An 18,722-nucleotide genomic window follows, 5' to 3' on the forward strand; every position below is an offset into this window, starting at 1 on the left:
TGCGCTTTACACAGCTACTAAATTATGTATTGCTGTCCTAAAGCTTCAAATAAGAAAGCGCATAATGCTACCACACGATACAATACAATATGACGCTTAAACTTTATTAGTGTTAATCCCTGACTGCACTTTATACCAATGAAATCAGTCCCCTCTTCAAAGAATTATTATCCCACGTTTCTTTTATGCGTTGAAATTCTAGTAGGACCATCAAAGCAATTCAGTGTTGATTGTTAGAGGAAATCGTACTCAAAGTTGGTGGATGGCTCTTTGATTCCGCCCTTAGTCCGAAGGCCTGCTTGAAAGCCATGAGATACCTTTTGCAAAACACCGTGTAGATGATTGGATTTGACATGGAGTTGATGTAGGTCAGGGTGCGTGCGATGTAGATGTACCTCGTCAAAGTCTCCCCCGGAATGACGATTCCACCAGTGACGAGGATGTTGATCATGACGAACAGGGAGATGAACTCGAACGGAGAGAGCAGGGCAAAAAAGAGGACACTGTTCACCACCAACATTCGCGCGGTCTGATTGTGAATCTTTTGGTCTCGTTCGCTGCGCGCACCGTCACCTTTTACGCGCCCAACAGCATTCTTCAGTCCCCTGAGCGTCTTGTAGTGCAAGACGAAGTTAACAACCAGCGTGATGAAGAATGGTATCGTCTGCGCACCACTGGTGTAGCTGTCGGCAATGAGCGAAAGCGCGCGACAATGCCTCGTAACCGTCGGCCAGTTGTCGAACGGCTTCTCGTTGGGCCAACTGTAACAAGTGGTCTGGTAGTCTGCATAGCTGGGTAGGAACGTGGCGGAAACAAGGAAAGCGGCAAGCCACGACAACGCGCAGACGATCAAAGCAGTGGTCTGACGTTTAGCGCCTTGGCTCTGGTGCATCTTGAGCGGATTGCAGACGGCATTGTAGCGCTCCACGCTGACGGCTGTGATGAAACACATGGAGGAGTTATAGGCAGCACTGAGAAAGAGAAAGATGAACATGCAGCCACCAAGGCCGATGCCTGCATCGTCTGACTGGATAGGAGATGTGAAGATCTTAGCCACTTTGTGCACCACGGCGAAGAGGATGAACATCATGTCGGCAACGGCAAGGTTGACGAGGTACGTGTTGGTGATCGTCTTCATGCTCTGGACGCGGTAGACAACGAAAATAAAGGCACAGTTGTCGAGGAGACCCAGAGTGAGCATTATGGGGAGAAAGATGGCATTGAATCCCCACGCGGCGGAGGAATACCCGTACTGCTCGGCTTGGGTGACGGTCGTAACGTTTCTGAACGGGGCCACCAGGCATGCCGGATCGCTAACATGGCTAAAATCGCTAGCGACATTCGGAAAATCCGTCATTTTTCACACTCTGCAAGTCTGCAAACCTGAATTTGTCTTCCAATATCACAGTCTCTTAAAACGCGTCGCCTTCTCGCTTAATTTATGAGCATTACTATCGTCAAAACTGATGCTGAATGGTTCTCGGCTACGAACACAGTAAAGATGTCGAGCAATCGCTTATCGCTAGTTCATCGGCTTAAGCAGTTGGTCTTCACAAATACGCTCCGATATCCATTAATTTCTCTGATAGAGTAGCCTCTCCTACGTAACTCGCCTTCTGAACTTTGCAATCAGAGCCAAGTAAACAGAGGAAATGATGAGGTAGATGTGTACAAAAGCAGGAATCCGTATTCTCGACCAAGTTCATTGCTGGTGTCGAATTCTTATGATCATATTAGTTAGCACTGCCACTGAGTAGACGTCGGGACGACCAGTGGATTACCTGCAGATAGATTGATGGTGACGTAATTGGAGAATAATTCTGCAATGCACAATCACAGTTTAGCGTTTAAAGAATCTGATATTTTTTATCATACTAATATATGACGCAAATAACCAACTGGAAATAGACATGTACATGATAATATTTCGGCATCCATCATGTTTTTGCAATTGAATATTGCATGAAATTAAGAAGTACAATGAATTTCGACTTCTAGGGCTGGTACCTGTGTGGTTAACCTCTCCTACGAGCCCTAATTTTTAGGACTGAAATGACGTCAAAGAGAATGATGATCTGTTGGCAGAATGGTAGAATTTTTGATATACAGGGAGTATAAAGATTCCCAGAAATAACGCCATTATGAAAGATATATTCATATATTCATATAAAACTCCTCAAAAAAGTTCTGCAAGTCCAATTTGACGTATCATATTTCTCTCAAAACTAAATTCATATCATTTCATTCAAATGTGACATCATAAGAAAGCCTGATTACTTATCTTTAAGATGACACCTCACTTGCTGATTGGGTGTTCTTGGAATGTGCAAAACAGCTGAGTATGGGGACAGATAAAAAGTGCAAAGTCGCAACAATTCTGCTATTGATAATGTACAGTTTTGAAAAAAGGCCACTGGAATAAGCAATGCTGAAATGACAGCACTTTCAAAAACTCCCATTTCCTAGACATTAAATGACTGTTTGATCAACTTTATCTTTAATTTTAATCTGCAGATGCTACTGTAGTTGTTAATTCATGGATGAAGCCTGGAGTCTAATGATAATCTCACAATGCATTTTTTTTCAAGCACATTCCTTCCCAGAAATGACAAAGCAAATGGGAATTACACTGTTTGACATAACATGTTTGTTCTATTTTGATACATTTTACATTTGGCCTTTCGTCATACTCAGTCATACTGCGCATTCCAGGAATACCCAATCATAGCAAGTGAGGTGTCATTTTAAAGATAAGTAATCAGGCTTTCACATTTGAATAAAATGGTATAGTTTTGAGAGAAATATCATACGTCAATTTAGACTTGCAGAACTTTTTTGAGGAGTTTATTGATACATTTCAATGACCTGCTCTGCAAAACAATCTACCTGAGTCTTCAGGGTAAGTGACTTTTGCCCAAGAAAATGCTGCAGTTTTTTTCTTACATTCAAGGGAGGTATTTTTTTAATGCATAGCTGTAACAAATAACTTCACGGCCGACCTATATTGTCAAAGAACTACGTTTTTTCGAAGGAGTAAAGCAACGTCTTTTTGCATCAAGATCCTGATGTCAAATAATCCGAAGATAGTAGAGTCATAATATGAAATGGGTTAAGCAGACTAGAAATGCATATAAAATACTGCTCGTGTTCCATGACTTAACTTCTTTGAATTGGTGACAGAAACGATTTAGGCATGTTAAGAAAGAAAGTAATTTTACTCACGAACGCTAACCTCAACGCCAGATGTGCAGGTTTCTTCCCAAGGTTCAAGAGACAACTGTGTTCTGGTAGGCACTGTAGCAACGATTATATTCCGTGGTTATTATTAAAGTGTGTTTTGGACCACGCCCCCTTGCAGAAGACGAGGATGATTGACAATATAGGGGAGATAGAGGACGAAATAGGTTCACTCTCTCATGAGGCACGGCGTCTTGTTTTGACGATCGATTATGTACCGCTGCGTCAATCTTCAATTCCAACACCACTATGTTGACTGATCCAGCCGTTCCATTTACGGCCACTTGGTGAGTGGTGTACTGGAATGTCTTCGCGCGTATCTCCATGATATACACACAGCAACTTCCGACACAAATTGTAATCTTTGCCCTACCCAATTAAGATGATCTATGTATAATACAATTTGTAGTTAGTGTTGTGTAGCGGATGTTTTGCTACTTGGGATCGGTTGATATTAATTCTGAGAGGTACACATCACAGTAAAATGAGTGGCGACACAGTTCATTTGAGTTTCCATACGTGTGCTTTATTTGAGAGGCGTTTTGGAGGCGATCCTCTCTCTTCGAGCATCATAATCCAAGTCCTCTTCTCTGCATGTTATACAACTTCTAATTCACTTCATACATTCAATCATGAGTATTACACTGTTATAACCATAGAGCTGTGTGTTGTAACACACTATGAATGGATGAATGGGGGTGGAGTCTTCATGTTAAAGAGGGGTTTTAATTGGGCAAAACTTTGGTTGTTATAGGAACAAAGGCGGGACTAGTTTTATAAAGGAGGTAGTATTCTTGGATTTGGAATGAACAACAATTCTAAGTAATCAATGGGGGAACGGCAGGATGTTTAGGTTTGGCTTAGCCTGGTCGTAAATTAGGTGGGGCTAGAAGTACCCAAGGGATGATGAAGGTCGATGACTCACTGGATGAGGTGGAGAGTATTGGTAGGGGTCATTGACTGGTGGAGGTGAACTGATGGTGTATATCCAGTCATCAATAGAATGGGAGGGGGTAGTGATAACTTTGTGTATCATTACACAACATCCCTTTTGTTTGGAAATTAAGACTCCTCTCTTATTTTTTTTTTCTTTGAGGGGGGATGGGTTTACACACAATAATTCAGCATATGCTGGGTGACAAAATTAAAGGCGATTGACCATGTACAAAACATGCTTGTGAAACCGTTTATCATAGTTCCAGACTCTTTCATACTTTCTCTCTTGCTCAAATCCTAACAATAATAATATGCAGTTAAATCAATTAAACCAATTACTGTATATGAAATACACGATGAAGACATTTAAGTTCTTCTTTTAGTTCTGCTTAAAAGACTTAGTCATGCCGAGGGGGTGTATGATACATGAACTTATTTTACCATTGAGTGAAATATCCTTGTCTTGTTTGTATTTTGGGAACTATTCAAGTTACCAAATTAAGATATCATATTCACTAATGTCTATACCATTTTTAGGATATAGATTTAAAGCAAGTCAAATTAAATTGTGCAGACTTATGCACTATGATAATACATGTATTTACAAAATATTGTGCAGACTTATGCACTGTAGACAAATCATTAATGTGATCTTGCCTATCATAAAACAATGGCAATTCATGTAACACAGAACAAAGTAAAAACAATTCGCTGGTCATTATTCTGTGCAGTGCGATAAACAATCTGATCCAAATAACAACCTTGAGTGCTTGTATCTAATGCACTATCCGTACATAATATGTCTTCGTAATAAAATCATTGGGAAGATAATAGGAACGCTCAAGGAATGAAAGTCAAGTCTATGATCCAGGCAAAATGTCATTCAATTTTGAAAGACTATCATAGAATATCATGGCTTACAAACCTTTCCTATTAAGAGGAAATCTTTCCATATGACTAAAATAATAAAATGTAATGAACGTGAACTCGCGCTTTCAAGCGAGTTAAACATAAGACGAGTATTCCAAACTCGTAAAGCATTCATCAAGAAGATGGAATAAATAAATCGTCCATAGACAAGTCATTCCAAACTTGTACATTAAAAAGACATAACAAGTGACACACTGTGTATCACACAGAATCCATTTAAAGGTCCTCTAGACTTATAGAGGCACAAAATGATAGTACATGAAGTTAAAGTGTCGCATACATAATTTCTATTTACAAAGTCACACATACAATTGTCTCATGAATTTCTTGGGTGTTCCAGTTACAGGAATATTCTTGTCTGCCAAGATACTTTGGACCAAGTCATGCATGTCTGGGTATAACCCGATGTTCCACCAAAAACGTATGCCTTGAGGGTCATTATCAGTAACATTCCTAACAAATGAAGTCAGAACTTGTAACTGTCCAGCCTTGAATCGCCCTCTGTGTAATGACATTTCATTGTCTGTGGGGGCACTCATGAGCAAATCAAATTGCCTTTCTAGGTCAGGCTGTTGGAGGGGGTTGGGGGCGGCTATGCCATCATTTGAGGGCAGGGAGTCAACATAATCTCTGTCATTGAATGGGTCAGTGGTTTGCATGCACATAATTTGGTCAGCAGTACACTCTGGTCTGATTTCGTCATGCTCATCCATGAACTGTACTGACGGCTTGTCAGATTTTTGACCAGTCTCGTTTTGTGCTGCTTTGCCTAGTCTTTCTTTCAGTCGCTGTATGTGCGTGATCGGTTTTCTGTCATCAGACGCTTTCATGAAACAGGGTTTCAGCCTGTTGAAATTGAAAACATCTCGCAGGATTTCTCCCTTGAGAGTTGCCAGAATGTAGTGGGTCCTATCCAAAATCTCGTGTATGACCAGGGGTCCAACCCATTCAGCTGCTATTTTTCGAGAGTTAGCAGTGAGGGAAGAGGATGTAGGCTTGTACAAATAGACTAGTTGACCTACTGAGTAGATAGGTGATTTGTTCAGTCTATTGGCAATCTCTGCATTCTGCTTGTTCTGTTGTTTTCTTTGCAGTGAAAGCATGGTCTGAGAAATGTGGTCAAATTTTTTCTTGAGATGGGCCACATATTCATCATATGTCTGAGAAAGTCCATTCATGGGGTTGAAGGTCAAGTTGGTTAGATTTGGAGCGTCTCGGCCAAAAACAAGTTCATAGGGGGAATGGTCACCTAGATGTGGAGAGGAAAAGGAGTTGTAGGCATAGCATGTGGTCGAAATGTATCTTACCCAGTCATTTCCAAATTGGTTAAGGTTGATTTTGAGAAAGTCAGAGAGAGTTCTGATATGTCGTTCTACTTGTAGGCTACCGTGATTGGCAACACTAATTACTTTCTTGTCAATGTTCAGTGCGTCACACAGTAAGGTCAGTAATTTGCCGGTCAGTGAGGCAGCAGCGTCGGTCACGATACATGATGGTGGTCCAAAAATACATATCACTTTTTGGATCAGTGCTTCGCATATTGTTTCTGCGTCTAGCGTCTTTAAAGGCGCACAAACAACAAATCGAGTGATTTCATCACAAATCACCATCAAGTGTCTGAATCCTGTCTGTGAACTTGGCATTGTCTTGAAGTCTAGACTAATACGTTGGAATGGTCTGTAAGAGTCGGGTATTCGCGTGTGAAAGGGTCTGTCCTTGTCTGGTTTGCCCTTGAATTGCTGGCAGCGCAAGCAAGCTTTGACATAATTGTTAATTCTGTCAAACATGTTGGGCATGTAGTAGTTGCGTCTAATTGTCAAGTAAGTCCGTTGGGTCCCTTGGTGGTTGCTAAGGAGGTTGTCATGGTGTTGGGAGATGATAGTGTCAGTCAAAGATTCTGGGATAGCTAGTTGTAACCTGAAGTCATCGTCCTTTGTGAAGAAAAGTCTGAACAGTAGGCCGTCACACAAAATGTACTCTTCAGCCTTTAATTTCACTGTTTTGGCTGCTCTTTTGTCACTAGGTAGAATGTCATGTGACAAATAGTCATAAACAGGCTTGAAGAAAGGCGAGGTTTGCTGTTCAGTCATTAGTTGTCGCATGTCAATGGGAAGGTTGTAGTCTCTGATTATTTTCCGTTTGATCAAGTCAGTAAACTTGTCTAGCTCATGTTGTTTTGGAATGTGTCCAGCTACAATGTTGTTTACCTTAGTGGTCAGTGGCTTAGGCGGGGTGTAGAGGTCAGGCGGTACTTCTCGGTATTGGTCGTTAGAGTTGTGCCGGTGTTGGTGTTGGTGGTCGTTATGTCTGTCAACTAATCTTGGTTCGTGAAGTTGAGGAGTAACAGGTGTATGTCGAGTAGGAGGTCGCGTGGAAGGGGCATGGTTGTCATGGGAACGTGTGTGGGAATGTGTAGTGACTGGAGTTGGGGCTGGGGGTGTGTCATGTTTTGGTTCTTGTCTCTGGTTGGTTGGTCGTGCATGTGTGTCATTTGTTTTGCCAAAGTTAGGTTTAGGGGGTGGACGTGGGGGAGGAGCTGTAGTAGTGGGAGATGCTTGAGGTGTTGGGTCACTGGCACGTGGAGGAAAAATGTCTGGGATTGTAACTCCCATCTGTTTTGCATATGCACGTGTCATGGGTCGTTCAACTGGCTGGACGGGGTGAAGAGTAAAGTCACTCTCGCTAAACAAACTAAAGGAAAGGGGAATTACCTGATCTATTTCCGGGTGCTGTTCACTTGGAACACGGGAAAGAAAATCTGCTAAAACTAACTCTGTTCCTTTCTTGTAGCCAATCTTAAAGGAATATTCGGATAATTTGAGAAGAAGTTTCTGGAGACGTGTTGTGCATGGTTGTTCTTTTGACTTTAAAATTTGGACAATTGAACTATGGTCCACAAATGCATTGAATTCACATCCTTTCAATAGATGCTTAAATGCTGTCACATTGATCAAAAGGCCAAATAATTCCAATTCTGTAACACTGTATCTTTGACATGCGTCAGGTAAGACCTTTGAATAGTATCCAATGATTCTCTCTTGTCCGTTTATGACTTGGGTCAAGTACGAACCGGTTGCAGTCCGTGAGGTATCACTATACAAAGTGAAGCGTCCTGTGCTCTGGGGCATATGTAGTACTGGGGGATTGGTCATTAGATCCTTAATCTTGTTGAAAGCTTTTTCATGTTCGTCAGTCCACATGAATTTGTTTTTCTTCCTTGTCAGTTGGTGCAGGGGTTTAAGTATGGCCTGAATTTGTGGAAAGAATCCTGCCACATAATTCACTGCTCCAACAAGTCTCCTTACTTGTCTGGGGGTCTTAGGTCTAGTCATGTTACGTATGGAGGCACATCTGTTATTCATAGGTTGAAAACATGCCTCACCGTCCTTATTGATAGTAATCCTGTGTCCCATGTATTCTACGTCATTCCTGAACAGTTTGCACTTTTTCGGGCTGATTTTCAGTCCGTTGTCAGAAAGTGCTTTTAAGACCTGTGTCAAGTGTTGTTTATGAGTCGTCTTGTCGGGGCTAAATAAGATAATGTCGTCATGGTGGGCAATACAAAAGTCATGAGAGTAGGGAATTGTACCTAAAATGTCGTCAATCTTGGCTTGAAAGAGTCCGGGGGAAACGTTAAGTCCTTGTGCTAGGCGTTTGTAGTAGTAGTGTTTACCTCCATGGTATGAGGCAATTCCGGTGTATTTTTGCGCAGATTTTGAGAGGGGTATGCAGTGAAAGGCGGATTTCAGGTCAATAACACTCATTACTCTAGTCTCTGCGTGTCCGATTCGTTTAAGGGTCTCTGTCAGTAGGGGAAAAGGGTGGTTTATTCGTCTGATTTTGGAGTTCAGATGTCTAAAGTCAGTCACAACACGTTTTTCCGATTTGTCCTTTTTAGCTACCAGTAGTACTGGTGATGTGTATGATTGTGGTCCGATTTCTAGTATTCCTAGCTTCACAAGTTTAGTAAGTTCCTTTTCAATCTGTCGTTTGTCGGGTTCTGTGGCAAAGTAGGGGCGTATGAAAAATGGTGTGTCGTCAGTCAATTCAATGTCGACTTCAAAGTCGGGGCAGCTGGAAAGTTCGCCGTACAAGGAAAATGCAGGCCTATTGTCTCTTAGTAATTGTCTCAATTGGTCCTTCTCAGTAGGGGACAGTATGCTGTTGTTTAAGTCAATGTGTTCTTTAATTATCTGGTCTTCAGTCATGCTTGCAATTGGATCGCTGGGGTCAAGGTGGGGGTATCTCTTGAGGTTGTCTTGTCTAGTCTGGTATCCATGGTTACCGTCTGGGCGTGGGGTAGAGAGTTGGGTGCTGTAAATATTGTCCGTGTGCCGGTCAGTTAAGGTCACATTCACTTTGTCAGTGGGAAGGGGCTCAGACACAGTTATGGGGCATGCCATGTCGAGGTATGCAATTGGTCTGCCTTTTGCAAATTGGAGGGGTCGGTCAGAAGTATTAGTCACTAGTATTTGAGTCCTGCCCTTCATCAATGTTACAACCATGGTAGAGGGGCAATGTCTACCAAGGTAGTCGTTTGCAGTCAGTATGACGTCAGTGTTACGGAATTGTGGCGGTGCCTGTCCCTGTAAGGTCATGAGCGTGGAGTCTTTAGGGTTGATAGTCACTTTGTTTGTCGGGGAGAAAGGTACTCGTTTCTGTTTGATCTTGAACCTATTGTTCCTGAATGTCAAAGTCCCGTTTAAGTCCGATAGCGTATTCGTCCCTAAAATCAGGTCAACACCAACAAGATTCTCCACAACAAGGGCAGAAATTTCAAATTTGTGTCCCTGAATAGTGACCCTGAATGTAATCGCCGACTGCGATTGAAGGAACTGTCCGTTCCCTAATCTAAACCGTGTAGGGGCTACTTTTTGTCTTTTCAGGTTGGAGAGATGCGGGGTCGATTTCACGTACCTGTCCGAAATTAAAGTCTTAGTCGCGCCACTGTCAAACAGTATGAACATGTTCTTACCATTGTCTAGTCGTCCTTTAACAAAGTTTCGATCAGTTAATTGTAGATCTACATCGTCAGTCCCTAAGTAAGTCGATTTCAAGTTGGAGTCATGGTTGGGGTTTTGCCTGTGATTCTTACTACGGGAGGAGGAATAATGAGCGTTATTATTGTCCTCCCGCCCTAAAAATCCTGTGGGCGTGGTCCGTAGTATGGTTGTTGGTCGTAATGTTGTTGATGTTGATGTTGGCTGTGATAATAGTGTTGTTGTTGTTGTTGTTGTTGTTGTTGTTGTGCACGCATGTCAATGTCCCTTAGTCTTTTGCGACATTGTCGCCAAACATGTCCAGGTATGAGGCAATAGTCACAAATAATGGAGCGTCTGTCATTGCGCCTGCTGTAGTGTGGCACGCGGTCATTGGGATGGGGGCTACGGGTATGGCTGCGATGGCGGTTGTTTGTATATTGGCGGTCGCTACGATATGGGCTTCTGCCCGCACTGTGCTCGCGCTTGCGACCTCTGCTGGAGGACCTCGAGTGGGGCGGTCCCCGTCCTCTGTCACGAGTCCGTCCTCGGGTCTGGTCAAGTGTGTCAAGTTTAAGGGAGTTGAGGTCGTTCTTTAATCGGTCTATTTCGCTCTGAGTGGCGAAGGTCAAGTCTTTAGTCATAGGTTGTTTGTCTTTTTGTATGTCTAGGTACAACTGCGCTTTAGTAGCTATTTCGTCGCAGGTCTGAGTAGTAGTCGATGCCGACATGAGGACGGCGGCACGGCAGTCATGGGGTAATGAGTCCAAAAGTCTATGTCTAATTTGGGTTTCCCCATAGTCAATGTAGGAGGCTGCTACACGGAGTCGTTGTAGGAAAGCCTCAGTACTCTCGCCGTCAGTCAGGTGTAGAGTGTTAAAGTCGTGTACTTTGGCAAAGTCTGATTTAGCAGGGCTAAATCGTCGTACAAATGCTTCACGCAGGTCACTGAATGTCTGAAAGGTTTGTCCGTCAATCCAAAGTCGTGCTTGACCTTGGAGGGTTCGTTTGAATGTCTTGAGTATTTGGTCGAAAGAAGTGGGTTTTGTTACGTCAATGTTATGGGCGTCAAGGTAGTCAAGAAATGTCAGCATGTGGGCTGTTGCATCGTCCCGGTCAAGTTTGTCCCCCGAGAAGCGGGCGGGTAAAAAGTCAGTTTGTCTGAGTGTGGTCGTGGTGGTGGTAGTCATTGTTGATATAGTTGTGTCAGAGTTGGTCTTACTTAAACAAAAAATTAGAAAGTAGGCGTACGCGTTCCTTACTACTTGGTGAACAAATACAATATATACAATCTACAAATCTAACTTAATGTAACACAATTCTCATACGAATACAATGCACGCTCTCTCACACTGGAACAATGAAATGTGATTGGTTTCACTTACCGATCGGGTCAGGCCAGAGAAGAACAGATGAATTGAATGCACAAATAAAAACTTTACAATAATGTCAACTTGAATATGTCAGTGCCAATCCGGGGCTTGTTATAAGGGAGACAACATAACGTAGAATGTCAATGTCAGAAAGTCATTGTTTGGTCCTTGTCCAGTGGTGTCCAATGTTGTTGATGTCGACAGCTTACAACGCGATGGTGATGATCAGGCGGTGATGATGAGAAGTGATTGTGATGATGGTGATAATGCTGGCTGCGATGACCTCTACTGCGATGATGGTGCGGAGATGAAGATGTTGGAGATGAAGATGGTGGCGATGTCGATGTTGATGCTGATGGTGATGATGGCGGCTGGTGTTGCGATGATGTTGTATTTCTTGAGGTCATGGAAGTGGCGCTCATCTCATTCTGGAGAGCAATGTCGTCGAAGTCAGTCGGGATAAGTCATCTTGGGTTCGGTCACGCCAGAGGAGAACACGTCATGCAGTCGAAACACGTGATTATTCGATGTACCATTATATGTTGAAGTCTGCGGTCATGCTGTGCTGTCCGTTGTTGTCCGTTTTTCACATAAGGACAATGGTGGCAGATGATGTGATATATGTCATCATATATCAGCGATATCAGATTTGGTAATTATAAGCTCTCAGTTCTGCTGCACAAACTTTCACAGCAAGGAGACAAGTTCTGGTCTCAGGAAGCGGAAACGTTCGTTGGCCACAGCAACAGATGTAAGTCTTATGTCTTTTTCTCAGAGCACCGGGTTCTCAGGCGGTAGTGTCGCAAGTCATGAACAATTGTCAACAGTCAATGTTCTGTCACAACGGCTGTACGTGTTGAATTGTTCAAATCAAGCCGGGTTCTCCACCATGTTGTGTAGCGGATGTTTTGCTACTTGGGATCGGTTGATATTAATTCTGAGAGGTACACATCACAGTAAAATGAGTGGCGACACAGTTCATTTGAGTTTCCATACGTGTGCTTTATTTGAGAGGCGTTTTGGAGGCGATCCTCTCTCTTCGAGCATCATAATCCAAGTCCTCTTCTCTGCATGTTATACAACTTCTAATTCACTTCATACATTCAATCATGAGTATTACACTGTTATAACCATAGAGCTGTGTGTTGTAACACACTATGAATGGATGAATGGGGGTGGAGTCTTCATGTTAAAGAGGGGTTTTAATTGGGCAAAACTTTGGTTGTTATAGGAACAAAGGCGGGACTAGTTTTATAAAGGAGGTAGTATTCTTGGATTTGGAATGAACAACAATTCTAAGTAATCAATGGGGGAACGGCAGGATGTTTAGGTTTGGCTTAGCCTGGTCGTAAATTAGGTGGGGCTAGAAGTACCCAAGGGATGATGAAGGTCGATGACTCACTGGATGAGGTGGAGAGTATTGGTAGGGGTCATTGACTGGTGGAGGTGAACTGATGGTGTATATCCAGTCATCAATAGAATGGGAGGGGGTAGTGATAACTTTGTGTATCATTACACAACATTAGTCTTGATAAAAACAGCATGTCATGCATGTCATCGTCGCTGTCGTGTGCTGCTGAGCAGGGCTAGATACACGTTTTTATTTGTTTGTGTTTTCTTGGAATTGTTCAGAAATGCTACATCATTGCTCACTTGCACACATGTTTTTATAGGAAAATAAATTACCATACCATGCCATACCATACCATACCATTCCATACCATACCATACCATACCATACCATACCATACCATACCATACATATCATACCATACCATACCATACCATGCTTAATAAACCAAGATTTCTACAAAGGGCTTTCACAGTCAAATACCGTGAATGCGTAAACAATATGACAGGAGTCAGTAGTTTCGTAACACAGGTATCATTAGAAATAATCTTACCTCACGGGAGAGACAGCTGGTTGTATATTTCTGTCGCCGACTTCTGTTTCATCGTTTACCCCATTCTGAATCTTCCCTATTTAACCATTTAACTCCTTCAACAGTGTTTAAACCCCCCTCCATCTCTAACTTCAGCTTTGCCAATTTCCAATATCATGTACCCTGATCAGAAGCTGATAGCAAGGGTATTTTATTTATTCATTTTTATTCTATTCTTATTGAAACATATTTATTCAGGATTGCTTGATCAGCATGAGCTGTTTTTCATCAAGGTCCTGAGATAAAACTTAATGATACAAACAAAAATTCAATCATTACAATGAATTGTCATCAGTATGAAAATCCAAATCAGCTGCAGTAATTGAAATATCAAATCAGATGAATAGTTAATGATCAACAACATAAAATTCATATTTTCAAATTTATGACGATAGAAACACACGCACACACACACACACACACACACTTTTACACAAAAAGGGAGTGAGAGACAGAGCAACGTCTCTATAGTAAAAGACAAACATATCGACTCTTTAAACACGTGATGTCACATCGTACCACTTACAACTCTAGCTCTTGGAAGGACGCGAAATCCAGACGATGCAACATATCAAAAGAAATAATTATTCTAACTCTTCAGTTTGTAAAAAAGAGTTATTTGATATTTCATCACAATCAACAGATGAAGATGATGTTAAAAGAATATTGTTGCTTCGCTCTGCAGTTTGTTTGAGGAGGAAAGTTCATAATCTTGATTACGATAACCCAATCTACGTTACTCGGCAACGTACATAATTCTGTTTTATTTGTTATTTGACATTTGCTGGTGACTACTTAATATCCTTTAAACCCGATGAGAATCATGAATAAATCTTTCATTGTCTTTTCAGAAGTTGCCTCTGAATGAAACATTGTGTGTGTGTGTGTGTGTGTTGCGCGCGAATCGATCGTAATTTTTACAGGCACACGTTGCTCCTTTATCTTTTCTCTTCCGCTTCCATTCGTATATTTTATTAAGTTAGATTTCATTTCATTTCATTTCATTTCATTTCATATTAATACAAGTTCCAATGAAAACTTGCCCGTTTCTGTGTTTCTTTTTTATTCATTGCATTACTTTTTTTTCTTTCTCGAATGAGTGTATTGCTGATTTCTGTTTTATCGCTGTATTTGTCCAGATATTTGTCCAGATTGTTGTGACATTACGCTCTGAATTGATTACGTACATTTTTGTTCAAAATACATGTACCGGTAATTACAAATGATTTTCATGGAAAAAAGTAAAAATGAAATCACCCCCCCACACACCCGCTTTAGGCAATAATGAAGCTGTGTGTTATACACGTATACATGATTATATTACGCATTATACATTTAATTGTTAATATATCAATTCATTATGTAAGCTCAATACCCTTTATCAGATCGCTATAGGCTTTTGTCGATCGAGTTATAGTGCTTGCTCTAACATGTCTAAGCAATGCCGAAACTGACGTCGGGACGGATATTGATGTCAAGTGTGATTTCAGATGTCATTTACGAAGTACCGATCATGACCGTATTTAATAGTTCCCTTTTTGCCAATCTTGAGAGCCCCATAAGGAAACTTCCATGCATCCTCCGCGCCAAAAGTCAGAATTACGCCGGAAAAATTTGATCAAGACTACTAAACCTTACCTTTCTCTCCAGTCTCCGCCCCCCCCCCCCAACCATGACAACCACCATGTTCGCAGAATTCGTGACACAATATCGAAATTCGTAATTTGAAAGTTGAGATACGAATCACGTCGGGCAATGGTCAGGAAATGAGGAGAATGTGCTACCAGCCGTGGCTATCCTCATTTAGACGCCAGAGCTTCGGTTTAATAATTTTCTCTCTCCTGCGTAGCCTCTTCAGTGTTGCAATTCCTCTACCTCTGTCATATTTCTGTAATTCATCAACTCTTTAATTCAATTCACATCCAAAATGATACATCACTGAGGACCGAGGAGATGAAAATTTGATTTTAATTTTATCTGTGTATGAGGCCCCAATATCAAGCTCGGCTTACTGGGGATCCTCCTGTATGGTACCTTGACTTTTTGTTTATTATCATTATGTCTTTGTTCTTTGTCACTAAGATTTGATTACCTGTCATGTGCAAAATCAGCCATGAATCATTATGAATCATATGTTTATTTCTGAAAGTGATCAGAGTTGATTATATTGTGCCATACAGAAACAATAAAATAAATTTTGCCTGGTCGTCTATCAGGGTATATGCAACAAAGAATTTGATGCAGTTCAATGCTGAAATTTCCGGAATACTAATTATGAAGACTGGCATGAGAGAAAAAAAAAGTGGGACTGGGAAAGAAGGAAAAATTGCTCACTGCTGTACTGTATGTTGAATGGTTACATTTCCTTATTCCAAAGATTTATTATTCCGAAGATTAGATATGCCGAAAGTTCGCTATTCAGTATTCCTAAGTTTGGGGATCCAGAAACAAGATAAGGTTCGTAATTCCGAAGGCTCGATAGTGCGTACTTTTTTTATTTCCGAATGTTGACGATGGTAATAAGGATGATAAAATGATAAGATTTACGAAAACATACAGATGGTAATAATAACCGCGATTAAAATAATTCTTACAATCCCTATCATTATTTTTACCATTATGAAAATACATACTATTAAACCAAGGAAATATCAGAAGAGTTATGACTGCTCTTCTTTATGATGTCTAAATGAATAAGTTCATTGTACATAAGTCTTTCTTCTTTTCTCACAGAATAAAATGCACCGTTTTGACCCAAATACCATTTGTGTTGTGTTGTAATAAAGATTTAGCCCGACAAAACAGCGAAAAAATGCATGCACTGACCTTAAGCAGTAGGACTAGATGTAATTCACGATGGGGGATGCGATATTTCTACCAGTGTTATTGACTATTGTCTCGCTCTCGTTTCGTCCTCCAAATTTTGGTCAAAGCGATCGGGATACGAAAGGGCGTCAGTAAAGCTTTTTAGCATCCGGAATCAATGCTTGTATAGAGAGATCTGCGTCTTCTATTGATCGCGAAGCCGATTCATGTCTGCCAGCCAATGATACCATGCGATGAAACCGATTGCGTTGCCATGGAGACGCCCTATGGAGAAGGTTGTACGACGTCTCGAATGAAAGGCGCTACAATACTCTTTTTTTATACTTTTGAGAATCACTGGACGTAATTGTGAGTGTTTTATGACAAAAAAGCCATCCTTTTCGATAACTTTCATCATTACTTAGATGTGCCTTGTTTGAGGTCTATATCAGACTGTAAACTTTCTTCATTTCATTTCACTTAATATATTTCCACATAAACATATACCACAAAAGTGACGTTTGTACAATATAAGAATTTTGTGTGTGTGTGTGGGGGGGGGGGAACCAATGAATTCTCTTATTTGTAAAAGACCCCATCATGTTACATAATACTCACAGATAAAACACCCGACAAATAATGCATATAATCAAACATAATGCATTTTATCAAATATAAACAAATGATTTGAAGCGAAATTGGAATCGTAAAGAAGAAGAATATCTAAAACTTTTGTAAATTGGCAAGCTATGTACATTATGTATGGGAATGGTTATCATGGCGCTAAATGATGGGGTCTAATTTACACGCAGTGCTTTTTTCCTATATCAAATCCCCCCAAAAAAGAATGAATAAAATTTACGCGTGCGTGGAAAAAAATCAAAAAGTAATGAAGTTTCATAAGTAAGATTTGATGATATGATAATGCATAAAAGAAAAAAAAAGAAGAACTATCTTCGGAGTATGATATTGCTTCTTAATATCGAAGTGCACAACCGGCCTGTATATGAAAATTTATTGACAAGTAATGGTCCTGTAAAATATACAATATATATATATATATATATATATATATATATATATATATATACATATATATATATATATATATATACATACATAATTATACATATAACAAAAAAATTCTTTGCTTCCATCGAATCACGCGATTTTTCAACTATAATTGATATTCCTTGCAAGGTATGCTCAGTCGGAATTTGAGTGGAACACACAGGTGCCATCATCACCATGTCTATAAGATATAATGAAACATATATGAATATATATATATATATATATATATATATATATATGTATATAATATTATGTACATAGTTAATATAAATGAAAAAAGAGAAGTCTAATTGTGGACCACTTGGACACTCACAACTAACTTACAGTTTAATTACAGTTTATTTTTTGTTCCGATTGTTTAACTAACTTAAACAATTTTAAAAGCTCCTCCTCATATGCCACAATCAGCTTATTTGTTCATCAAAATGAAATGGTCTTCAATGTCAAAAGCCTTTTGCAAATCAATAGATGCATCTAATGCAAATTATTTCACTTCTATTGCTTGAGTTATTTTATAAATCAATATCAATTAATATAGCAGTAGACATGAAGTGCCCCCATCTATAAGTCCATATTGATTGTAAAAAAAACCCCTTTCAATTAAACAACAAGAACAAGAGCAAGAACAGGAACAGGAACAAGAACAAGAACAACAAGAACAAGAACAAGAACAAGAAGAAGAACAACAATAACAACAACAACAACAGCAACTCTATTATATATGCGTCGTAAAAAAAAATCCGAAATTGTTTATACAAGAATGGGATGATAATTGTTCAATTCTTCGGGATCACCATTTTAATATATCGCACTTAGATCAGGTACTAAACCTGTCAATCTACTACAAGAGTACAATCTAATATGTTGGGAAGAGTATGAGAAATTATTGGTTATTGAATACCTTTTTTTTAAAACCAGTATGAAACTTACAGAATCGAAGCCAGGGGTTGTGTGATGATTATTTCATCATTAACACAATGTCTAGTATTTCTTAACAAAGAGAATAAACAAAAAAATGAAACACGCACACACACACAACTGTCAACAGCATTGGCTATACTTCAAGTCATGCTTTTGATTATCAAATTCAAATTCAGATAGAAAAAAAGCAGTAATTTTCTCAAAAAATACCGAAATCATCAAATTGGGCACTGTGACCCAACATGCTATATCGACAGGGCTTCAGATACGGAAAATTTAACCATGTGCCTTTTTGTGATTTTGCTGTGCAGTTTAACAATATTGTCACAGAGGCGGATCCAGGAATGCCATCAAAGAGGGGGCGCCTTCACAAAATTAAAGGGGGGGGGGGAGCGCATGCTCCCCACCCCCATTTTTTCCTTGTTTTTTGTTTAACCAAAAAAAAAAAAAAAAAAGGAGGGGTGGGGGGGGGGGGGGGGGGCGCCCAGTGCGCTCCCCCCGGATCCGCCACTGTGTCATGTTTA

General features: G+C 40.4%; 2 protein-coding genes across 2 annotated transcripts; both read right to left on the reverse strand.

Annotated features, from left to right (window-relative positions):
- Nucleotides 1-220: 220 nt before the first annotated feature.
- On the reverse strand, nucleotides 221-1,357 carry LOC139716827 (somatostatin receptor type 5-like). Its single transcript, XM_071628359.1, has one exon. It carries the CDS (start codon nucleotides 1,355-1,357, stop codon nucleotides 221-223), a length of 1,137 nt encoding a protein of 378 aa, XP_071484460.1.
- An 8,883-nt stretch (nucleotides 1,358-10,240) lies between these two features.
- On the reverse strand, nucleotides 10,241-11,332 carry LOC139716828 (uncharacterized). Its single transcript, XM_071628360.1, has one exon. The coding sequence runs from the start codon at nucleotides 11,270-11,272 to the stop codon at nucleotides 10,241-10,243; it is 1,032 nt and encodes a 343-aa protein (XP_071484461.1). The 5' UTR covers nucleotides 11,273-11,332.
- Nucleotides 11,333-18,722: the final 7,390 nt, after the last annotated feature.

This window comes from Diadema antillarum, unplaced genomic scaffold (assembly GCF_040938485.1).
Source record: "Diadema antillarum isolate AM-2024a unplaced genomic scaffold, OU_Dant_1.0 scf00000070, whole genome shotgun sequence".
Lineage (NCBI taxonomy): Eukaryota > Metazoa > Echinodermata > Echinoidea > Diadematoida > Diadematidae > Diadema > Diadema antillarum.

Coding starts and splice junctions, on each gene's coding strand:
- LOC139716827 (XM_071628359.1), bottom strand. CDS start 1,357: ATGACGGATTTTCCGAATGTCGCTAGCGATTTTAGCCATGTTAGCGAT.
- LOC139716828 (XM_071628360.1), bottom strand. CDS start 11,272: ATGACTACCACCACCACGACCACACTCAGACAAACTGACTTTTTACCC.